Source organism: Trichosurus vulpecula, chromosome 1, assembly GCF_011100635.1.
Source record: "Trichosurus vulpecula isolate mTriVul1 chromosome 1, mTriVul1.pri, whole genome shotgun sequence".
NCBI lineage: Eukaryota > Metazoa > Chordata > Mammalia > Diprotodontia > Phalangeridae > Trichosurus > Trichosurus vulpecula.
This window is the reverse complement of record NC_050573.1, coordinates 402339321-402365874: the sequence shown is the minus strand read 5'-3', so window position 1 is coordinate 402365874 and position 26554 is coordinate 402339321. Positions and strand designations below refer to the sequence as shown.

Here is a 26554-nt window from a genome sequence, read left to right as displayed (position 1 = left end):
AGTTACCAGACTTCTCAACCCACAAACACCAAAGACAACAGAGCAGGTTAGTGAGAAAACCTGCTAGATCAGAGTGAAAGAGGCGCACGGTAGGCCCCAGCTTCCAGCTGCTTCCACAGCTCCAGCTACTGTTGCTTCTGGTCCCAGGTCCACCTGGTGGGAGGAATTAAGTGGTGGATCCCAGCAGGAGTGCAGAGCCTGCTCAGATCTGAGTCAGGTCTGGGTTGGCAGTTCTTGGGGAAGGAGGAGCGCTGGTGTGGCAGAGCCTGCTGTGTAGAAATAGCTCTGAAAACAACAGCACAGCCCCTCAAGTCCGGGACAAAGTACTCCATACTCTACGAGCAGTCATACCCCAACGAAAAACTAAACAGTCAAGTAGTTGGCTAGGAACATGGCCAGGCAGCAAAAACACACTCATATTCAGACTCGGATTTTGGAATCTTTCTTTGGTGACAAAGAAGACCGAAACATACAGCAAGAAGAAGTCAACAAAGTCAATGAGCCCACATCAAAAGCCTCCAAGAAAAACATGAACTGGTCTCAGGCCATGGAAGAGCTCAAAAAGGATCTGGAAAAGCAAGTTAGAGAAGTAGAGGAAAAATTGGGAAGAGAAATGAGAAGGATGCGAGAAAACCATGAAAAACAAGTCCATGACTAGCTAAAGCAGACCTAAAAAAATACTGAAGAAAACAACACCTTAAAAAATAGACTAATTCAATTGGCAAAAGAGCTCCAAAAATCCAATGAGGAGAAGAATGCCTTGAAAGGCAGAATTAGCCAAATGGAAAAGGAGGTCCAAAACACCACTGAAGAAAATACTGCCTTAAAAATTAGATTGGAGAAAGTGGAAGCTAGTGACTTTATGAGAAATCAAGATATTATAAAACAGAACCAAAGGAATGAAAACATGGAAGACAATGTGAAATATCTCACTGGAAAAACCACTGACCTGGAAAATAGATCCAGGAGAGATAATTTAAAAATTATTGGACTACCTGAAAGCCATGATCAAAAAAAGAGCCTAGATATCATCTTTCAAGAAATTATCAAGGAAAACTGCCCTGATATTTTAGAGACAGAGGGTAAAATAGAAATTGAAAGAATCCACTGATTGCCTCTTGGAAAAAATACCAAAAAGAATATTGTTGCCAAATTCCAGAATTCCCAGGTCAAGGAGAAAATACTGCAAGCAACCAGAAAGAAACAATTTGAGTACTGTGGAAATGCTATCGGGATAACACAAGCTCTAGCAGCTTCCACATTAAGGGATCAAAGGGCTTGGAATATATTCTGGAGGTCAAAGGAGCTAGGATTAAAACCAAGAATCACCTATCCAGCAAAACTGAGTATCATGCTCCAAGGCAAAATATGAATTTTCAATAAAATAGAGGACTTTCAAGCTTTCTCAGTGAAAAGACCAGAGTTGAATAGAAAATATGACTTTCAAACACAAGAATCAAGAGAAGCATGAAAAGGTAAACAAGAAAGAGAAATCATAAGGGACTTACTAAAGTGGAACTGTTTTGCTTACATTCTTACATGGAAAGATGATGTGTGTAATTCATGAGACCTTTCTCAGTATTAGGGTAGTGGAAGGGAATATACATATGCATAGATAGAGAGCACAGGGTGAGTTGAATACGAAGAGATGGTATCTAAAAAAAAATAAAATTAAGGGATGAGAGAGTAATCTACTGCGAGAGGGAGAAAGGAAGAGACAGAATGGGGTAAATTATCTCGCATAGCTAGATGGCGCAGTGAGTAGAGCACCGCCTTGAAGCCAGGAGGACCTGAGTTCAAATCCAGGCTTAGACACTTGACAAATGTACTAGCTGTGTGACCTTGGGCAAGTCACTTAACCCCAATTGCCCTGCCTTCCCCCCCTCAAAAAAAAAAAAAAGAAACAAATTATCTCGCATAAAAGTGGCAAGAAAAAGCAGTTCACTGGAAGGGAAGAAGGGGCAGGTGGGGGGGAATGAGTGAATCTTGCTCTCATCAAATTTGACCTGAAGAGTGAATACCATACACACTCAATTGGGTATCTTATCCCACAGGAAAGAAGGAGGAAAGGGATAAAAAGGGGGGATTATAGAAGGGAGAACAGATAGGAGGAAGAAGTAATCAAAAGCAAACACTTTTGAAAAGGGACAGGGTCAAGGGAGAAAACTGAATAAAGGGGGACAGGATAGGAGGGAGGGAAATATAGTTAGTCTTTCACAACATGACCATTTATGGGAGTGTTTTGCATAATGATACATGTGTGGCCTATGCTGAAGTGCTTGCCTTCTTAGGAGAGAGTGGGTGGGGAGGAAAGAGGGGAGAGAATTTAGAACTCAAAGTTTTAAAAGCAGATGCTCAAAAAAAAAAAGCTGTTTTTCCATGCAACCGGGAAATAAGATATACAGGCAATGGGGCATAGAAATCTATCTCACCCTACAAGAAAGTAAGGGGAAAAGGGATGGGAGGGAGGGGGAGTGGGGTGATAGAAGGAAGGGCTGACTGGGGAATGGGGCAATCAGAATATATGCCATCTTGGAGTGGGGGGAGGGTAGAAATGGGGAGAAAATTAGTAACTCAAAATCTTGTGGAAATCAATGCTGAAAACTAAAAACTATCAAATAATAAAGTATGGAATTTAAAAAGTTGAGAAATGACAAGAACAGATAGCTCAGAGAGGAAGAAATCTAAGTTATCAACAAATGTGAAAAATTACTCCAAAACACTAATAAATACAGAAATACAAATTAAAATGATTCCAAGTTTCTGCCTTACTGAACAGGGTGAGGCTAGCTGGTTCAACTAAGAAATTAACCTATAACTTAGGCCTCATTAACGAGCTATTTTAATTTTTTTAAAATTCACCAACTACACAGATACAGTCCTCTTTTAATCAGACTGGCAAAAATGAGGAAAAAAAGAAAAATGACAGTCACTGCAGAGGCTGCACGGCAACAAGGACACTGACTAACATATTTTCAAACACAGCCAATGTGTGGATTGTTTATTACAAAGGTTTTCCTTTCTTTCCAATAGCAGTAAGGTTACCAAAAGGAGAAACAAAGAAGAAAAATAAGAAAAGAAGGCTACTGAGGCATTTTTTTAAAGGCACAGTAAGGAACCAAAGAAAAGTCAGTAGGAAACACGAAGCAGGACGGCTTTGAAAATCAAAAGTTGAGTTTATGCTTAAAAAGAAAAGCAAGCTACAGATAATGCAGACTCACAGCTTCATATACAATCCTCTTTTCCTGTTCTACTTTGTATGTGGAAATACCTATCATATTAGGTGTTTAAGTTCAGAATAAAATAAATTTTTAAGAAAATTAAGAAAATAAAATGTTTAAAAAGGAAATACATCTAGTCACTTACAGTAGCTAACTATACAGTATTCAGAGTCAAGAACTCTAAGCTGCGTATTATACAGCAATAATCTGAAATCTTCCCACTATGAATGATGACACTAGTTTGTAAAGGTAGGAGCAAGAATGATACCAGGCCATTGGAATGTTAAGTGGCTCCCTGTTAAAACAGTGACTAACAATGAGTCATGAAGAAAAGCAAGTTCAGCCAAATATTCTCAAAGAGATCTAAACAGAGGCATGGCTCACATTAGTGAAAAAAATTTAAGGTGAACAATTAGTAACTAAATCTACTCATTGATCAAATTAACTGGCTTATCTCTCTTTTCATTTAATCTTACTAGATGCCCTCATGGAAGATTCTCTCCCTTTACTAAGTATCATTTTAGTAATGAGGTCTTAATCTGAAATTCATATGACAGAGGGAGAAACACTTTATTTCCATACAATTCTGGCATTTCTCCCTCCTAAGATAGGAGCTTTTAGAGTAATTTTTCCAAAAGTTACCATAGGTTTGTGCCAATCCAATTGGAATCACTTTTGGCCAACATAACTGACTTGAAAGGCTGCTATTTGGGGCCACTGAACAGGGTGAGGCTCTCTGGCCCAACAAAGAAATGAATCCATAACTGTGGCCTCATTAATGTGCTCTTCTAATTTTAAAAACCAACTAACTACACAGATAGAGTTCTCCCTTAATCAGAATAACAAATGAGAAAATTTGTTATAAAATCATTGCCAGTTCCTAGTAAAAGTCAAACAAAAATATTAAGAAGCAAAGTCCAGAATCTAGGCAAAGAGTAAGTTCTGAGTGGATTCTGGATAGAATCAAAAAAATAATGATAATCAATAGATCTGCTGGGCCCTCAGGTTTGAAGATGATGCCAAAGTGAATCGACATCAAAAAGGGCATTCTGCTGCTGTGCTTTGGGGTGCCATGCTTATTTCATAACTAGACATAAGAAGAAACTGTGGGTGAAAAGTTAAAGCTCTCTATTTTCTTAATTATCATTTCTTAATCTACTGAAGGTATTTTAAATTATCAGGAGTGGAAAAAATATGCCTTGTAAATTTTCCTTAAATAAGGCTGCCAAAGTTAAGACTTTATTTAAGAAACAGAATTTTTGCAGAAATTGAGTGCCTACTCAATGAATATGAGTGAGATACATATTTCTTACTTATCTTTTTTTCTTTATGTAAGCAACTCATTGTCCTATCTTCACAATAATAGTAATATGTTCAAAATAAGGTACTCAATTTCAAAGAGTTTGAATTGTTTGGAGCTACTCAAGACAATTTTCGAATCAATGCTATCACATGCCAAGACAATTCAGACAACTGTACATATTTGTTGCTGCTCAGGCATTTTCAGCTATGTCCAACTCTTCATGACCCCATTTTTGTGGCTAAGATACTGCAGTGGCTTGCCATTTCCTTTTCCAGCTCATTTTACAGAAGAGGAAACTGAGGCAAACAGGATTAAGTGACTCACCCAGAGTCACATAGATAGTAAGTGTCTCAAGCCAGATTTGAACTCTGGAAGATGAATCTTCCTGGTCCAGCACTCTATCCACTGCCACACCTAGCTGCCCACAATAGTACACATTATCTACACTGAATTCATTCTTTGGAATGATCAAACAACGCAAGTTAAAAGTTATCTTCTTGAAGTTAACCGGCCTAAACCTTAAGATGCTCACTTCAAAAATTAAAGGAAGGGAGTTTTGCCACATTAAAAAGAGGATAGACAGTACAGACACTCTCACATCGTCAGGACTCATATTCAGAGTTGTTTTCTTAGTGTGATAAACCACTATACAAAGTCACTGTATACTACAACAAATGGAAAGAATTCACAAGACAGCTAGCCTGGGTTGGCAAGATAATATGTAGTTGTAGAAAAGTTTTATTCCTCTTTGAAACTAAGTAGGCTACCTAGTTACTATATTTTATGATATTTATCTCCTCTAAAAAATGTTATCTAATCAACTCCTGATCCCAATTCTGATTCAGTTATCTCATTAAATAATTAAAGCCCAAGCTCCTTGCTTTCCCCATAAGCCTAAGAACCTACTGTAGTCCCCCATGTATAAGACCCACCCTTTTTCGAAAAATTTGGGTTCTTAAAAATGGGTGCATCTTGTACAGTGGTTGTAGATTTTTTTACTTGCATTTCCTGCTTTTTCGCACTTGTTGTCTTTGCGCTCATTGTTTCGGTATATTAGGTTACATTTTGCCACATTCTGCCCAGAAATGGCTCAGAAAAGATTTTTGTACAGTGCTGAATGCAAGTTAAAGTAAGTTTGGTCCTCCTCCAACTGAGAAAACAATCCAAGACTGGCTATGGGAAGAAGAAACCCTACTGAAAACGCCATGGCAAAAGAAGCTCATGAGAGGCAAATAAGCAAAATGGCCTGATTCAGAGAGGGAACTGAAGATATGGATTGAAGAGCAAAGGGCAATTGTAATTCCTGTGTCCACAAAGATGGCTCAGCATGAGGCAAGAAGAACTGCTGATGAAAAAGAAGTTACTGATTTCAAAGGAGGGCACAACTGGTGCTTCAGGTTCATGAACTGGAATGGACTAAGCATGCATACACGGACCAGACTTGCCCAAAAGATATCTGAAAGCTATGAGCAGATGAATAAAACCTGAGTTCAATAACTTTATGTAAGACATTTTTTTTTAATTTCGGGCCCCAAAATTAAGGTGCATCTTATACATGGGAGTGTCTTATACATGAGGAAATGCGGTAATTATGCCTCTGAACCCTTCATTACTACTACCCTAGACCAAAGCAACTGCCTCTGTACCAGACTCCCAACTTCCAGTCTCTCTCCTTTCTGTTTCTCTTTTTGTACAGATTAATGTTCTCCTCTAAACTCTTTGTTAACTGCCCAATGCCATCTGAATGAACTCCAAACTGAATAAGTGCCCTCCACAGTCTAGTCCCAATCATTCCTTCTAGGTTTATTTGATACTAAACATGTTGGGGGGTGGGGGGGCGGGGTTGGTTTGGAGGAAGAGGTTCATGGGAAATAATTAAGAAAATTACCAATTTTGACAATAGGAAACTCAAAAACCAACAGAAGCAACAAACAATAACTGCACATGATACAGAGCAATTGGAAACACAGACTCCACAAATCACAGAATTGTCTTTAGGATTACAGAACACAAAGATTCAGATCTGGAGGAAAGATCATGAAACAGTAATCTCAGGATTACTGACATCTCAGGAGACTTAGGAGGAAAAAATAAACTGAAAACTATCTTCCAGGAAATTGTCAAAGAAAATTTCCCAGAATTAGAAAAAATAGGCAACAAAATACAACAGGACCTTGAAAAGGAAAAATTCAAGATTTAATTTTCTTTATATGAACATCTGATTATGTCACTCCTCTGCTCCAAACTCTTTTTTAGATCTCCAGGACACAATATAGTTAAACTTCAACCTTAAAAGTTAATGGGAAAAATATTTTAAACTGTCAAAAGACATAGAGAAATAATATCCCTTAGTCAGAGGCCATATAAGCATAATCACAGTAGGTTTTTCAAAGAAGATGAAAAAGAATCAAAGAACTTGGAACATAATACCTAAGAAATTAAGAAGCATGGGACATTAATTCATTTCAACAAGCATTTATTAAGCACCAATGACTTGCAATATTGTGCTAGGCACCCAGGATGCAAAAAGAAAATAAAAAGACACACAGTCCCGGTCCTCAAAGAGCTTTCATTACATAATTTTACTGAGAGTGGGGACCCAAGAATTATCTATCTAGCAAATTTCTTCATATTTTTTTATTGCAAGAGATGGCCATTTGAAAAGCACTGAAACTTTGTAATGCTGAAAGAGGCATACATTCAAAGAAGTTTTCAACCAGTCAAAATTCTCAGAATAAAACAAGTATAAAAGTTCACACTTCTGACATCAAGATAAACCAGTTTTAACAAGATGTGAGAACTCTCAAAGTAATGTAATCACTGAATCACTAAATGTTAAAAGAATGCTATTTCAGAGAAGGAGAGAAAAACAAAGGAGTGGAGAAGAAAGGGAAAGAAAAGCAAAAAGCCAAGCACCAATCACTAATAAAAGAAAGCTCCCAAGTTTAAGGGAAAAAAATCTGCATAGTTATTAACAGGCAAGAGTTTTGTTTGGAGTGATATTAGTGTAATAATAGAAACATTAACAAGAAAGCAAGCAGTCCCTTCCAATTAGAATGACGGAATCAATGACAAACCTAATATTCACATAAAGATAAATGTAAATGGTCAAGAGTCACAGGCTCAAAATTCAACAATATTCTGTTCACAGGAAATACTAAATGCGGAAAGATTTAAATAAATTTTAAAATGGATCAGTGGTCCAAAATTTACCACACTATCACCAAATCACCAAAAAAGAGGACTAACGACATTAGAAAAAGTTTAACTACAATTAAAAAGCATTACCATAGAGAAAGGTATTATCTTATGTTATGTCCTATGCAAAATGACAATATAAAAATGTTTAAGAAAATGCATTCAGTCATTCTAAATTTATGTGCATTAATGAAAATCTCATAATCTTAAAAGACAAAACAGCTACAATATCAATAAAAATGGGAGATTTTAACACCTCCTTTATAAGAATATGACAAATAAATTACTGAATTTAACAGAGCAACGGGCAAGGCTGGAGATCAGTATAAATATTTTGGAGAGCAATAGGAAATATAAAATGAGTCACAAAAGCAATCATACTTTTCGACCTAGGGTACCAGTATTAGTATTTTATCCTAAATAGAATCATAAAGGGAGGGGGGGCGGGGCATGGAAGGATCTATCTGTACAAAAATATCCCCAGCTACTTTATTTGAAATGGCAAAAAAAAAAAAAGATAGAAACAACCATATTTCCAATAAGTAGAGAATGGCTAAATACATGATGGTACATTAACATCATGTAATGAAATACCTTAGTATCTCAAAAAATTATAATAAGGAATACAATGAAATATAGAAAAACTTACAAGACATGAGCCAAAGTGAAATCAGTAGAGCCAGAACTGTATACAAGCTGATCATAATTATTAAAAATCAAAAGGAAACAAAGTAAAGAGTAGTAGAACTTAAAAAGTAGACATTAAAAGAATAATAATAATAGCAGTAGTAATAACAACTAGCATTCATAAAGCACTTTAAGGTTTGCAATTCATTTTACAATTACAATCTCACTTTATCCTCACTGCAACCCTGTGAAGCAAATGCTCTTATTATCCCCATTTTTCAGATGAGAAAACTGGTGTAGACAGAGGTTAAATGACTTGCGCATGGTCAAAAAGCTAATGTCTGAAGCTGTATTTGAACTTGGTTCTTTCTGACTCCAGATCCAAGGATGAACAAACATTTTGGGGGGAAGGGTTCATTTTGGTCTAAATTTGCATTCATCTACTTTACTTTTAAAAAAATTACGGTTTTTGTAATTTTTCCTTTTTGTCATCTTTGCTACTTTTATAGATGTGTGGTAAAATTTCACATTCATTTTAATTTGCATTTCTCAAATTAGTGGTAATTTGGAACAGTTTTTCATGTGGTTATAAATATCTTGTGCTCCTTCCATTGAAAAATGTTCACTTGCTAATACCATTATCCCCTGAGGAATGGCTCTTTTTCTTATAAATTTAATCAGTTCCTTATATATGTGTGTTGGTAAATAAAATGGGCTCTTAGCACTCAGCCCTAGAAGAGTTTGGCCTTTGTTTCCTTGATTAGATTTGGGAGTCCTTGGTGACCTTCTTGCCTCAGGGGAGGGCCTAGTTTACACATGACTTTGAGTGACATGTTTGGGACATCAGAGGCTTTTAGATCACATGGGTTTAAGTTGCCTCTTTGTTATGATTCTAGGTCATGTGGGTGAGTCGCATGTGTGACTCACCCCTGACCCTGAAAAAGATATAAAACCAGGGGTTGGCTTTCTCTTTTTTGGAGCTCTTACCCACAGCCATGGTGGCTCATGTGACTCTGGGCCAGCCCTTGTTATGAGCTCCCGGGCTGAACCTAGATGTTGGTAACTATGAATTGTAATGGGTTTGTCTGTTGATGTTTGTAATTTGTTTGTATTTGTTCCGAAGTTCAGGGTGCTGGCTTTTTCCCCTGAACTAAGTGAATGATATTTGCATGCTGAATTAAAGTAAGCTTGTCAACCCCTTAACGTTGCTTTCCTTACTAAAGCAGATCAAGAGAACCTACGCTTCTGAAGCGTGCTGGTAGCATGCTTGTTGTTGGGCTTGTGTTGGTCTTTCACCCCCCACAACAGCTGCTAGCCAGATTGTTGAAACAATATCATAGAAATAAAGTCTTTATCAGAGAAACTTTCTGCAAAGATTCTTTCTCTCACTTAATTATTTCCCTTTTAATATTAGTTTTATTTGACTTGTGCAAAACCCATTTTAATATTATGTAATCAAAATTATCCATTTTGTCTCCTGTGATCCTCTCTATTCCTTGTTTGGTCATGAACTTTTCTCCTATCCATGGATATGATATGTAATTTTTCCACAATTCTCTAATTTGTTTATGATTTGACATTTTATATCTAAGTCACATACCCATTTGGAACTTCTTGTTCAGTTGTTTCGGTTGTGTCTGACTTTTCATGACCCCATTTGGGGTTTTCTTGGCAGAGATAACAGAATAGTTTACCATTTCCTTCTCCAGTTCATTTTACAGATGAGGAACTGAGGCAAAACAGGGTTAAGTGACTTGTCCAGGGTCACACAGCTAGTAAGTGTATGAGGCTTGATTTGAACTCATGGAAGATGAGTCTTCCTAACTTTAGGCCTGGCACTGCACCACCTAGCTGCCCATTTGGATAATTAACTTTGTATAAAGTATGAGATATAGGGGCAAAACAGGTATATTAACGTACTGTTGGTGAACTTGTGAGTAGGTACAACCATTTTAGAAAGCAATTTGGAATTACATGCAAAAAGTTGCTAAACAGTATGTGTGCCCTTTGACACAGGTATACCATTGCTAGGGCTATATTCAAGAGATCAAAGTAAAATAAAAAGTTCTTTACATTTAAAATTACTTCCAGTAGCTCTTTTTCGGGTGGCAAAAAAACCAAACAAACTGGAAACAAGCAAGATGTCCATCAACTGAGGAATGGCTAAATAAGGTGTGGTATATGAATGTGGAATACTACCATGTTGTAAGAACTGAGGAAACAGATGGTTTCAGAAGGATGTGGAAAGCTATATAAACTAATGCAGAGTAAAGTAAATGAAACCAAAAATATATATACTTTAACATTATACAAATGTTCAGTTTTGAGGGCTTTTATATTCACTTATAAACTGATAAAAAATGAAATAAGAAAAACCAGGAGAACAATTCATGCAATAACAACAATATAGTAAAAACAAACAACTTTAAAAGATGGAAGAACTAGGACCAATACAATGAACATTCATGAGTCCAGAGTATGGATGACAAAATATGCTATCCATGAAAGATGATAGATTTTGGAAACAGAATAAAACATACATATTTTTGAACACAGCAATTGAAGAAATTTCTGTTGCTCACGTATGCATGTTTGTTACAAGGAATTTTTTTTCTTTTTTTCTAATAGGGACAGGGGGACAAAATAGATTTCTGTTAATTATTTTTTAATTAGAGAGTTGGGGAGCTGCCACAGGTGTGGAGTATTGCATGCACTTTGATACTTCACCGTATGTACTAGTTTTATTTAAGTTTTACTTTATTACAAAAGACTTCTCACAAAGTAGATCTATAAATGTAATATAATAATAAGATACACAAATAAAACTTTTAAAAATAAAAAAGCTAGTATTTAATGTAGAATTTTATTCTCTATTATACATATTTAATTCAAAATTGTTCTATGCTGACTTTTCAAATTTATAATTTTTGAAAAATGTAAATAATAATGGTCAATATCAATTAGTTCAGTGGCCTTAACAAAGAAATGTTTTTAAGACCAATCAATATAGAAAGGTCAAGCTCACAAATCTGTGTGGGCTGGAAGAGATAAACCTACCTGAATCTCAAGGAAAGTAAGCTACCCTAAAATTTACAAGAAACGTGTTCTCTCTCTCTCTCTCCCTCTCTCTCTCTCTCACACACACACACACACACACACACACGTACATACCTTTTTGCCATTTGTCACCTCGTTGATATTTATAAATCTTAGTGAACACAAAGATTTAGCCAGTGTCAATACTATTATATCAGTAAAACAAACTTAAAACAAAAATGCCATTTCAAGCTGGGACCAGTGGTTGAGACCATGACTGGTACGTCTCTGCCACCTAGTGGCAACATCCCAAAACTTCAAGTGTACAACTGAAGAATAAAAAAGGCCAAGTGCAAACACAGTTGTGCCTGCCTTAAAGCTTTAAAGACTTACATTTCTAAACTTGAAAATACAAAGCATTAGCCTTGTCAAAAATCCCATGAAAGGGTTACAAATAAAAAAATGGACTCTCCTACCAAAGTTTCAAGATTATCTAGAGATGCAATGAAGAAGGGCTGGGCCCAGGGCTAAAAATGTGGGTTCAGCCACTTATTCCTCCTGTGACCTTAAACTCAGCCTCTCTCTAGGCCTGTTTCCTCATCTATTAAAAAAAAAAGACTGGACCAGAGGATCTCGCATTCTATGACCCTGTAATTCTAGTAAAGGAATCAAAAAAGGATGATATCTCATTTAAAACAACTGTGCACCTTTGGCATAAGACTAACTATAAATATTCTCTCTACATATATAGACAGACAGGTAGATGCATAAATAGATACACACATATACACACACACCTATACAAAAATATACAATATACATGCACATATACATATATGTGCATGTACACATATATTTATACACACATATACATGTAAATATATACACATTACATTTTTAATCAAATAGGTAAACTGTAAGATTAGAAATATAAACAATTTGATCTATACAAACTTACAAGCTAATTAGGAAAGCTGTTCATACTCAAAGCACGTGCTATTTAGATTTTAATAGGGCACATATATTTTTGATGTCCTATTTTCTAAATTTTATAGTAAACTCGGAAGTTGTTCATTATTCTTGGACTCAGAACAGAGATTGAAATTAAAGATTTGCCTCATTCAGGCACCTACTTCTAAAAAAATCATTCTTTACTTATCAAACCTAACCACTCAAGCCAGGAACTGCAACCCAAATATCAGTAACATTTCTTAACCATAAAAATGGCCTATTAACTATATTTCCCTCTGGGCAAAACAAAAGCCAAACAGGAACCACTATTTCTGTTAAAGGTTCCTATAGTACAGAAATAACATCCTAGAGAAAATTATAGTATAATCACAATTACTTTGTAATCTGATAATCACCCTAACATTTCCTTCAAGATTTCTTTGTCCTCCATCACAATTCATCTCTTCTAATCTCACCAGGACTGTGATCAAAAAGCCACTGGACTGGACATCAGCAGCTCTGGTTCTACAAAACTGTGGGAATTTCGTGAAGTTACGCTCTGTAAACTTCAGTTCCCTCATCTGTAAAATCCTCCATGGGACAACTATAGGAAGTTCATGATATTTAAGCTTCAGTGTAATTTTTTTTAAAAATTGGAATGGTGTGGAAATTCCCTCCTCTAATTATCTCAGCATCTCATTTATAAGTGTGGTCTGAAAGAGTTATTTAGGGATTCAAAGGACTCCTGGTCATGCAGCCAGCAATGCCAAAGGCAGAATCTGAGTCCAAGATCTCCTGACACTGAGCTGCATCCATCTATCCACTGTACCACACAGCCTCTCTATGTAGCACCCATGTGAAAGAGAATATAAATTGAGTTCAATATTCATCCCAAGACAGGAAACTTTGATTTCTCTACTCAATGAAAATACAGCTCATGACATTTCCTCAAGGGAAATACTATAATACAAGAATGGTTGTTGTAAACTTCTGCCATCCTTCCCTACAATATATCCGAAATTTATCCAAGATACCAAATGACCTCAGAATGATGCTAAGTAAAAAATTATCAGGTACCAGGACAGTGAATTGTCTGGACAGCAAAATTCTACACTATGTTTTCAAAAACAATAATAAATCTTACAAACTTGCAAATGCAACTTTTTAAATTGTGCAAAATATCCTCAACTAAACAAGCTGACAAATAACTTTCTAACTCATGATGGAGTAAAAACACAAGGAGCTGGATGTATACTTTTAAAACTTTCCCAGCCTTGTTTCCTGAAATAACTCTATGCAAAAGAAAAAATGGAATATCGCTTTCTGTATAGTTCAGTTAGAAGAAACAAGCAAGCTATTTCTCAAATAAAATGGATTTTCCCAAAGACCACATTCAACTACATGTAATAGTACATTTGAAAATTTCTTAGATTTGATTCCTGTGTCCATACGATTTGCACGTGATTCATACAAAGCCTAGTATTAGTTCATTTTCTCAGCTAAATTACATTATTGCAATTTTTCAAGTTGTCACTTTTAAGTTCTCTTCCTTTTGTTCCTTTTTTACCTACTGACTTCTCACTGATTTATGAGAGTTGCTTAATAAATGTTTACTAATTTATATGTGGCAATATATGTGGCAAAATATGAGCACATTCAAGGGCAACATAAGTGAGAGATACTGAGTAAACCTAGAGTCTCTTTCCCCAAATCTCCATTTGGAGAATAGCTCTGGGGCAGGTTTTGTGGGCTGCAAAATGAAAATATTAATGTGGGCCTTAAAATTCTGCATCCATTATACACTTAGAGTCCCCTATTCAACTCTGATCTTCTGACCCATATTTTGCAATATGCCACTTGGAAAATACATTCATAACAATGATCAATAGGATAGAAAAGTCAGCTTCCAGTGCTCCTACCTCTCTAGCCTCCATCTCTACTATTGAACTTAAAAACATGGGAGTGAGGGAGGAGAAAGAGAGCAAGCAAGAAAGAGACAGAGACAGGATGTAGATGTCGATGTCGATGTACACACACATGTATTTCCCATCTAGAATAGCTGGGCTGCAGAAAGTCCTTCAGGCACTCCTGTATCCTTTATTCCTCCCTCCTTTATCACCCTCTCCCATTACCCGGCAGTCTGGGGTACCCAGAATGCATCCAGAATTCATCACACAACTGAATGAGATTTTTGTTGTTCAGTTCTTTTCAGTCATGTCTGACTCTTCATGACCCCTTTTGGGGGCTTTTTGTCAGAAATACTGGAATGGTTTGCCATTTCCTTCTCCAACTAATTTTACAGATAAGGAAACTGAGGTGCAGGGTTAAGTGATGTGCACAAGGTCACACAGCTAGCATGTGTTTGAGGATGGACTTGAAGTCAGGAAGATAAGTCTTACTGACTCCAGCCCTAGCACTCCAACCACTGGGCCTAAAACAGCTTACCAACCTCTCCACCTCCATCCTGGAAAAAAAAGATCCAGTTGAATGTGAAAAAAAAAAGATAAGTAGACTTTTCTTCTTATCTTGAAATCTAATTTTACTTGCTTATTCACTACAGGGAGAATGGGCATCCACTCTGTATACAATGACTAGGTTCTGGGAATTTCCACCTTAACATTTTAAGAAAAATTTCCTACAACAAAATACCTTGGTGTCCTATGGAAACCCCTATAAAATTTTACCCTTCAGGAAAATTAAAGGAACAAGAAAAAGATTTTATGAATTATTCCACCACTTCCAACTCCAAATAAGAAAATTAAAGGTACAATTTGATCTTCAATATCAAGAAAACAATCCAAATAAGTAAACAGTCATGATTCACAATTTAAAAATTAACATAATGATGCTATTTGGAGTTCATTCTATATTGGTACTCACCTTAGTGTTGGCCATGTCCACAATATACTGGTCTCCTTTCACACATTCCATCACTAGGAAGCCATCTCTGTCAAGCACTTTGGCCTGAGAGTTTCCAGACACCACAAGAATCACATCTCCTGTGCTGCTATACTGTAGTGACTTAATTTGGTGACTGTGAAAAAAAGAAAACACTCAGATGAAGCAAGGTATTTATGGGCATCTAAAGCTTCTTCAGTGATTGGGAATAGGGGGAATATTCACGAAAAAAAGCACCAGGCATGAGATTCCCGAAGCCTTTAAGAGAGATTTAAAAAAAAAAAAAAAAAGGATGATACAACACACCCAAGGTCACTGTAAGAAAGTTTTCACGATAAAAAAAACTTCATATGAAATGTATAGATAGAAATATGCTCAATAAAGACAAAAAAGGTAAACAAGTGATTTTTGGTCACACTAGGGATGCCTTTTGGGGAGTGTATTTTTATATTTAAGAAAGTAAATTTTCTGCTTACATTTAGAAAAGTTTCATTATTTTTTCTCTATATATCAATTACTTTTTTTGGACTGAATTTGCAGATTTTGTTCAAGATGGAGATTTCTAGTGAGAAAACTTTTTCCACAAATGAAAGGCAATGAGTATAATGGAGTGAAGAGTGCTGAGTGTGGAGTCAGAAGACCTGGGTCTGAAAAGAAGCCCTACAGCTTAACAGCTAGGGGACCTTTAGAGTGTAAGATGCATACGGTGTCAGAAAACTAAAAGGGTGGAGGGGAGCAGGTTATATAAAGGGCTTTGAGCACTCTGAACTGGCATGAGGAGAGATTTGTGGGAAGGAGATCAACCAGCAGACATGAAGAGAAGAGGCCGCCCCCCCAGTGTAGTGGCAGTAAAAAAAAAAAAAAGAGGGGACATATTCATGAGATGTTGCAAAGCTAAAATAGACAGGCCTTGGCAACATAATGGACTGTAACCAGAATGGCCTTTGTTTTCTTTGAGTGACTCAATTTATCCCAGTGAGCTTTACTAGGTGCTAAGCCCCAGGCCCAAACCCCATTAGGTGTTAACGTAATCCATGTGGATGTGAACCTACCAGGGTCCTAAGGGGAGGGGCCAACTCAAGAACCAATCACCAGAGCCTGAGCTCTGGTGATTCAGATGATGTTTGATGTCTGAAGCCCTATAAGAAGGGAGGACAGAGCCATTTGTGCAGGGCTCTGGAGATGGTGTTGACGAGGAGACTGGGCAGCTGTAGCTAAGGAGCTCTCCAGCTTGTAAACCCGGATACTGAAACTTTGTTGAACTCTGGTAACTGTGTTAGGATTTGAATCAGACAAAGTCTGTTGATGTTTGTAATTTATTTGCATTTTGTTTTGAAGTTCAGGGTGCTGGCTTTTTCCCCTGAACTAACTGAATGACATTTGAATACTGAATTAAAAGTAAGCTTGTCAACCCTTTCACCTTGCTTTCCTTAATTAAGCAGATCAGAAGAACCTGTGCAGCTGGCAGCTTACTGGGTGCTGGCTATGGGTGAATCTTATACCCCCACAGAAGCTGCTAGCCAGATTGGTGAAACATGGACATGAGAGGTAAGAGTGAGTGACAAGTCAAGGATGATACCTAAGTTGTGAGCCTAGAGGACTGGGAGGATGGTGGTACTTGCAATAGTAATAGGGAAATTTGGAAGGGAGAGGATTTGAGGAAAAGATTATGAGTTCAGTTTTGGATATGTTGAGTTTAAGATGAGTAAGGGTATGAATGGCAAACCACTCCAGCATAAGGCAACAGAGCTCAGGCCCCAGCACTGACAGTGCCGAAGACAAGGTGGCAGCAAAACTCCTGCACAGGGAAGGAGAGAGGGAAAACCTGTGGCACAGGAGCCACCACAGCACTCACTCACTAAACACAAGGGCACTGTTTACTCAGCACAGGGGGCCAAGCACAGGGCCCAACTGTCCTAGCACAGCACAACAGCACTTAGACCAGAGGTAGTATCTGCTAATGGAAGGCAGAGTCAGGCACTGGCAGAAGGTGCAATGTCCAGGAGGAGAATCATCTGGATCACATTTGAGAAATTAAAGTTCTTTCAATGGTTCCAACCTGTTCCCTGCTAGAAAAGCCCAATTTCTTTATACTCATACTCCCTTTATAGATGTTATATGAAGGTAGATCATGGAATGCCCTCGACGAATGAATTAAAAATCACTTAGTAAGCACTTACTATACCCAAAGCACTGTGCTAAGAGATGCTGTTCCCAGGGTTTTTAGGCACAGGGTCCTGAGCTATCTCTACTGGGGTCCAAAAGGATATGCTAATAGTGGTCTGGACCATTTGGCACACAACACTTCCTGTATATCAATAGGAAATCTGTTAAACTACTTACAGTTTAACCAAAGACAACCAGAATGATGCACAGTGATTATAAATACAATTAACACATTGCCAGTGATGACTTGCAAGTAAGGAACAACATAAAAGAAACTCTCAAGGCTATGTATGACTGAAAAAGGAAGTGGGTCAGTCACGTGATAAGAATGGGATATAACAGATGGATTGTCCAAGCACTGCACTGGTATGCACGGAATTTTATAAGATTCATAGGAAGCACTCCAGAGTTTTGAGTAGGTCTTCTGTGGAGGATCTGGGGAAAGACACGGATAAGCATCACACAGAATGAAAGTGTGGATGGATTACAATTTTATGATTGGAGGAGGGACATAGATGAATGAAGTCACAGATCTACCAAAGTACCTTAGATCTTAATTTGCTTCTACTCTGCACTTGCAGTATCTTAGTTTTCACTCTGTAAGAAAGCACTATTTAAGTAAGCACATTAGACTACAAAATGCTTACAGAACCTAGTGAACTGTTCCTGACATGGGGAAGAGACTCTAATTATAAGGAATTATAGATTTAAAAAAGCCATCAATATAGTTATTATTAAACATGTACTACAGTATGTTTACCATTGTCTTGGGTACATGTATATAAAGGCTAAGACACAGAGATCATCATCAGGAGTTTACAATCTAGTATAAAAAAGCAGGCTCTATATATGGTGCTCCTAAAGTCTGGACACATAGGCAACTGACAGCAATGTGGAGTTATTGCATCAAGTTCACATGAATCTTGCAAAGCTCATCAACCTTTGCATCACAAATGATGGAAATCATATTGAAGATGTTACTTGTTAATACTCCAATTAAATAAAAATCTCATGCATTTCATTTCTTGAAAATATGCATTTTTGCCTATGTTTCCAGACTTTAGGAACACCTTCTATATCTAATAAACCTCTTGAAAAACTAATTTTCCAATAGAGCTCTTTTCTCATCAATGTCAGTACTCTGTCCCAATGGCTTCACAGATTTCTTTCCAAACACAAGCTCCTTTTGTGTGTACAACTCTTTAGACAAAAGTTTAATGCCCTGACTGAAAGTTTAACCTAACAAATCAGTTTTATCTGCCACAAAAGAAACATTGAAGATACCTAGTTCTGTCCAAATAACAAATCACGCAGTCAATTTAGTTTCCTAAGCTTTGAATTCCCTCCCATAATACACAGCACAACCTCTCCATTCCTGCCCATCTTCTAAGGCTCTCAGACATGTCATCCCATAAATTCACCACAGAGGGTCCATTGAACATGCTAAAGGCCTTCTTCTGTTTCACATGTCATGGACATCAAAGGAACACATAAACTGTCCATCAGTTTAGTCGTCACTCACTCTCACTATGTGACTGGCTCAATAATTTTTCCAGTCATGCATTTTTTTGCAATATTCTTTAGACAACTTTTCCCATAAAAGATTTCATTTGTAATGTGGGACACTCGGCTCTTGCCCTTTATGGGCCTCTCCATTTTCACTGGGGTAGTTTCTGATTTCAGTTCTTCAGAGATTAGAGTATTCTACTCCTTAAAGCCATACGTCATTACTAGAAAACTCTAAAATAATTTTAAAGGAATGCATCGCTAATAAAGGCTGCAAAAGTCTAACAAGCATTATAAAAGTTTAATAGAAAAAAATGAGCAATCAAGAAACAAAATGTGTTGGTAACTCATTTCCTATATGTGACTGCACATACAAATACCAAACAAAGTAGAAAGGATTCTAGTAGCAAGCATCTCAAGTGGAAATGCCTAGTCTGATCTCTAAGTTATTCAAAGATTAAATGATAGAGTATCACTTTCAAGACACTTATCACCTGTAACTAACTCTAAAGGAATGTGGCCACAGGTGCGTGTCTCCTTACTTCAGGGGAAGTGACAAAGAATTCCCCAGTAGGGAATAAATACACAGAAGCACTAGACCAAAGCAAAGCCTTCTAATTCCAACTGAAAAGCAAGTAAACTGATACCAAAGCAGATAGCAATTTAAAAGTAAAGATGATCAAAATCTCACTTGAGAACCAAACAATCAAAAGCAATCTACCCAGAATAAAAATGGATTCTTTTGAAGACTGGGTCTCCCTATTTCACCTAAGTTGAAAGTATAAGGGCTGCTCATGGGCATGATGCTGCCACAGAAACGTTTTTAACCTGCTGTTTTTCCAACATAAGCTACTTCACCCCTCCCTAGGCAGATCACTGGCCCTCTGCTCCCAGACTTAGTTCAAACATCCAATCAGCTTTATCCTTACAAAAGCACAGAAATCTCAAACTCAATCAATTGACTAAGCTCTCAAACTCTCCAGCAGCAGGTGTGTAACACCAAACCTGGTCATAATTATTTTTAAAAACACTTGCCTCCGTGGATTTTTTCCCCAAATACAAGCACTTTTTAATGTGTGCAACTCTGTGAGCAAAAGGTCAACCACTTAGCAGAAAATTTATCCCAACAGACTAGCTTTATTGGTCTGAAGATAATATAAACATCAGAGATGCCTAGTTCTAATCAAATAATAGGTTTTGTAGTCAAATGAGCTTCTGAAATTTGAATTTCAAAGCTGACCTAAAAAGAAGTGATATTTCAGACATGCCTCCAATATATCAAGTTAATATCAATATCACCTGTCTACTAGAAACACAACAAATATACAGAAAAAAATATTTTCAAAAAGATATTTTAAATCAATAATAAATCAAATTCCCAAACCATGAGATCAAAGGAACATTAGTGATAATAAAAATTTAAGTAGGAAAAAAGAATAGAACCTCAATTATTTTTTTAAAAATCTGCTATATTTAGCATTCTTATCAGTTCCTGGGTCAGACTAAGCCATCTCTCTGTGAATATTTTTGTGGTGTCTAGACCACTGACAAAGAAACTTCATGTTAAGAACTTCTAATGTGGAAACTCTCTCCACAGATGCCGATCAGCAATTAGTCTGTAGCTTTAAGTCTTACGAAGTTGTCCAGAGCACTTAAAAGTTAAGTGCCTTACCCATGGTCATACAGCTAGTATATGTCCAAAAAAGGACACGAACTCAATTTTTCCTCATTCTATATGTTATGCCAAACTCTGTATGTGCATTTATATATACACATGTACATACGTAAACATTCACATAATGAATACACATATCCATAAACAAAATTATATGTGTATGTATAAATTTATTTATCACATTGCTTTTCTCTAAACACATTAGCCAGACACCTGCTACTCAGCAATTACACATTGTCCATTACTTGTGAAATTCTGAAATTCTAGATGACTGTTCTCAAATTATCAGCACTTCAAAAAGGTACTTCCACAGTGGTGAGATTCAATGCATCAATTCCAAAGGCAATGACAACTCAAAGGAAGCTCTTAGTGCCCTCAGCAATTAGTCATAATGAAAAAAAAAAGGAGTTTCATCAAGGCAGAAAAGATCAAAGCAGCTCAGAGTGCCCAAGTTCCAAAATATTTGTTTCCCTTAAGAGAGAAGCTCAGAAAGGCAGAGGCAGAACTAACCTCAGAGTGCAGAATCAGTGCTAGGATATCCCAAATAGAACAGAGACTTTTCCAGGACATGTAGGAAAGATCCTATTTGGTAAAGTTCTGATCTAGTTCCCAAATTTAAATCAATACCACTTGAAAAAATTGAACAAAATAAGTACATGTCATTTGAAATCCTGAAAACATTATGACCATGAGTTGGGGAAAAAAACCAAAATGAACACACAGACAGAATTATTAATAAATATACTGTGTGAAATGATAAACTACTGCAAAAAATGGAATGAACAAGTAAGACTACAGAGTATATTCTTCCTAACAGTACCCAGGTGATTAATAATATGATTGTAAAGCAGATAAACAGATTTTATTCAAGATAGCTTAATTTTTTTTTTCAAGTCAAGAAAACTTGAGTTCAAATCCAGCCTCAGAAACTTACTGGCTATGTGACTCTGGGCAAGTCATTCAACCTTGGTCTGCCTCAGTTTCCTTATCTGTAAAATGAGGACATTAGCGCCTACCTCCCATGGCTGCTATGAGGATCAAATGAGATAATGCTTTAGAAGCATTCTGCAAACCTTAAAGCACTAAATGTAGTTATTATTATTATTATTACATAGAACATATTTTACATGATACCTCTATTTTGTCACTTTCCACTTTCTCTTCAAGGTCTTCAGGCCCACCAAAAAAATGTGTGTGCCTAAGGATTCCTTTGCCACATCCTCCTTAACTGCAGAGACCACAGAGTGAAAAGGATGAAACCTGAAGTCATTAGACTCAGAGTTAAAGAGAATTAAGGAGCCTGTTCAAATGCTATCACATCAGCTTCTCAAATTCCTGACTAAACAGCTAATATTGTGATCAAAGAGAAGAAACAGAACGCCAATCTGACAGTAACCAAGAGTCATATGGAAGTAAATGAATGCACTCTCAGGCAGTAACACTAATACCGATCCAAAGGATTAGTGACATTGCACAATTCTTTCTATGAAGTTATTCCTGGGAGGAGGAAGGTGGAGAGTGAGGAGTCACTTTTAAAGCATGTGTTGCCCAGCTAGCAGAACAAGCCGGGACACGCACTGCAGATAAATAAATACAGCTGTTCAGGGCTGTCACTCGAGGCTCAGGAGCCACAGAATCTTGTTGCAGTTACTATGACCTCGCCATAGAAATTACTCACTATTAGGAGCAAATCACTACTACCAACTGTCACTCTGCTCCTAAAACACTGTAAAGGAAGCTATACATACATATGAGGCGTTTCCATCATCACTGATCAAAAGTCCCAGACTTTCTACTCTCAGTCAGAAGCTGAAAAACTTTTTCTCAAAACGTGCCTCAGGTCTATGTGCTACATTTCTAGCCAAGTAGGGAAACAATCATTTGAGGAAGTCAATCAACAAGCATTTGTTAAGCTTCTGCTATATGCCAGGCACAATGGGAATACAAAGAAGATCCCAACCTTTCCCAAAAAAGCCAGTCCCTACTCTATAAATTACATGCCAGATTAAAGCATCCCAGAGTATAAACTTCCTGTAATTCCTTATATAGTTCTACTTACACCCCAAATACACAATAAGTATTAATTAGTGGTAATTAATAGTAGTAAAGAAAGATTATGTGGAGTTTGATTCAAAAAGCAAAAGTTTCTGTTACATAATTAGAAAATGAACCTCAAGACAAATTTGTGCCATAAAGAAACTAATAGATATAACAATATGCTTCACTGATTGGCATAGAAAATGTGCATGGTTGCCTATTTGATATGCAAAATAAGATGTAGCCACAGAACACTATTCCTTGAGAACGCAATTCTAACCCAAGATGAAATATTTTCTTATTAACACTATAAATTCACATTATTCAACTTAAACTGGGCCCTCATTGCAACAAAGTAATCCTTTTGCGCCTCCCTACATGATTCACCTGGGGCAGCTGGGTGGCAAGTAGATAAAGTGCCAGGCCTGGATTCAGGAAGACTCATCTTCCTGAGTTCAAATCTGGCCTCAGCCACTTACTAGATGTGTGACCCTGGGCAAGTCACCTCACTGCTTGCCTCACCTTCCTCATCTGTAAAATGAGCTGGAGAAGGAAACAGAAAACCACTCCAGTATCTTTGCCAAGAAAAGCCCAAATAAGATCACAAAGAGCCAGACATGATTGGAATAACTGAACAACAAAATTATTCCCCTTTCTTCACTCCCCATAAAAGTCACCCCAAACCTTTTCTTCATTTCTCAAGTATTCTACACTTCCTCCTCTCAGCTGAAGAATCTGTCTCTTATTTTACTGTGGAAATTGAAGCTACCACCCTGAATTCCTTCTTCCCTTCCCCTCGTCTCAGATCCCTCCATATCACTTCCCACTCTCTCCTCCCTTCTCCCAGTTTCTAGTAATGATACAATTCTTTTCCTTGCCAAGGCCAGCTGTAATGGGAATCAGAATGGGACTTTTTTACTGTTTTCTCTTCTGGAATGCTAAGGCAATCAAGTGCCTTTAATGAGTCTTGCCTTTGTTTGAGTGGGGCAGGTAAAGTAGGAACCTTTTGTTGTCTTTTGTTTTGGAGTGCTTCTCAGCACTAAGGCAATCCAGCATCTTTGAGTCTTTCAAGAGTCACTGACAGGAAACAATGTATATGAAGGGGTGCTAGTGATTTAAAGATCTTTCCCACACCCTTTCGCTAAGTAGGCCCTGAGCACTCAGGGCCCTGAACAGGGTATATGTGCTTGAAGGTTAGCATTTCACTTTTAGGGTTAAACTCACTGGAAAAGTGTTGGTGACGAGACTCTGGGTAGCCACTGAAGCCCCACCCCCAACGGCTTTGAAAACCCAGATGTTGGTGCTTCACTCTCTGGTAACTACGTATGTATTATTCCCATGGAAAGAGAGAAGCCTGTAGGTTGATCTGTTTATATTTTCAGTTTGTATTTGCTCTGAAGTTCAGGGTGCTGACTTTTTCCTCTGAACTAAGTGAATGATATATGTATGCTTAATTAAAGTAAGACTGTTAACCCCTTAAAGTTGCTTTCCTTAGAAAAGCAGATCAAAGAACTTGTGCTAGCAGCCCTCCTGTGTACTGTTGTTGTTGGTCTTCTTGTTGGTCTTACACCTTCATAGCAGCTGCTAGCAACATTGTTGTTACACCAGCCCATCTAAATTGGTACTGGAGCCCATTATCTAAAAGACTTCCCTACTCTCACCTCCTATTATCTCAAGTTTCTGACACGTACACATGTACAATAGGGTTGGGTACAGAAATACACCTTTCCAAACAGGGAAATAGGAAGGAAAAGAGTTAAAGGAAAAAGGATGAAGAAGAAAGGTAGATTAAGGGGGACATCAGTCAGAAGCAAAACAGACCCTTAAAGAAGAGTCAAGGGAAAAAGAGAAGGAAAAAACTATAAAATAGGATGGAGAGAAATAAAGAATTAGCTATCATAACTGTGAATATGAATGGGATGAACTTATCTATAAAATAGAAGATAGCAGTATGTTTCAGAAACCAGAATCCAACAATATATTGCATACAAGAAACACACTTAAAACAGAAAGATACACACAGTTAAAATAATAAGAGGCTGAAGCAGAATTCATTATGCTTCAGCTGAAGTAAAAAAAACAGGGATAATAACCATGATCTCAGACAAAGCAAAAGCAGAAAAAAACCCAATTAAAAGAAAAATTAGATTTTGCAAAAAGTTATTACAGACAATGAATTAATATCAATACTGAACATATATGTACAAATGACATAGCATTTAAGTTCTTAAAGGAAAAGTTAAATAAGCTATGGGAAGAAATAGACAGTAAAACTATAATAGTGGGGGATCTCAATTTACCTCCTCTCAGTCCTACATAATCGAACCAAAAAATAAACAACAAAAATAATGATCACTTCAAAAGATATAGAAATGTTTTTGACAAATACTACACTCATTCCTATTAAAAACAGTAGAAAGCATAAGAATAAAAGGAGCTTTTTCTTAAAATGATAAGTATTATCTATCCAAAACCAGGAGTCAGCATTATCTCTAATGAGGATAAGCTAGAAGCTTTTTCAATAAGAACATGAGTGAAGCAAAGCTGTCTATTGTATTATTCAATTTTGTACTAGAAATGCTGGCTACAGCAATGTGAAGAAAAAGAAATTGAAGGAAAGAACACAAGCAAAAATGAAACAAAACTAACACTTTTTACAGACAATATGATTGTTTATTTAGAGACACACAGGAACTATATGAACACAATGACAAAACATTATTTACATGAATAAAGACATCTGAGTAATTGAAAAAAATACCTAATTGCTCTGCCAATACGATAAAAATGACAATACTACCTAAATTCATTTACTAATTCAGTGCCATACCAAGCAAATGACCAAAGGATTACTATACAGAGCATAATTTAAAAATTTATTTGGAGCATCAAAAGTTCAAGAATAGCAAGAGAACTGATGGAAAAAATGGGAAAGAGCCAAGCAGTACCACATCCCAAACTAACTACAAAGTTATAAATCATTAAAACAATTAGATAGTGGATCAGGTCACATGCTCTGTGGATCATGTGGATCAGGTCACATGATCAATAAGACGGAAAACCAGCCATTTTCTCTGATCCCCTTAAACTCTCAAACCTCTCCAAAATGGAAATTATGAATTGACTATAAAGAATCTTTAGCAGTAGCCATTATTTCAAACATCTGGAATCCAAAAGATGGTTTAAAAAAAAAAGAACTTCTACACTGAGCTCACTCAGGACCCCTTCCCCACATCTCAAGCTACTGGCAAGAAAACTGCACTAGCTGACCCAGACTCACATAGGCTCAGAATAAAACAACCCCACACCCTAGTCTCCCCTCACTTTTTTCAGTGCCATGGAGATCTTGGCTCTAGGCTACAGAAATCTAATATGGCCAGGACAGATAACCAGAGCCCCTCTGCAGTATTCCAGACTACAGAAGTTTACTGGGGCCACCCAGTCAGTGTCACAGAGCAGCATTATGTGCTGAAAAGATCTCTACAAAAAAGCCAGCAACAGAGAGAACGGGGCAGGTCCTAGGTCTCAGCTTGAAACAGAGCTCAATTCCACACCCCATATCACCCTCCCCATGAGAGCCACAAAAACACAAATTACAAAATTAACGCCTGTAATACCAGCATTACAATTCTCTATGTATGCTGGGGCAGAGAACTGAGGAACAGAGAGAGGAGGACATGACACCAAGAAAGAATACCTTGGGGTTGGCGGGGTGGGGAGGAGGAGGAAGATGAGGCGGGGCATGCTACTAAGCCTGAGAGAAAGTACTCAGTATCCATATGGGGCCAGTGCTGACCACCCAAAACTCACTTGGGGCACAGAGCTAGACTGGTGTACCATGAATTGGGAATTGGCCGGGGTGGGAGAAGGCTGAGATGCTTTGATATTCAGACCCAAGGAAACCACAATCAGCGGGGAGTAAGCTAGAGAGTCAGA

At 37.3% G+C, this 26554-nt stretch overlaps 1 protein-coding gene across 1 annotated transcript in view; it reads right to left on the bottom strand.

The window, feature by feature from the left end:
* Positions 1-26554, bottom strand: part of WDR70 (WD repeat domain 70) — a 320082-nt gene that overhangs the window by 233420 nt on the left and 60108 nt on the right. The window contains exon 8 of the mRNA XM_036736844.1: positions 15217-15370. Coding sequence (XP_036592739.1) covers positions 15217-15370 — 154 coding nt within the window. The remainder of the gene's footprint in view (positions 1-15216; positions 15371-26554) is intronic.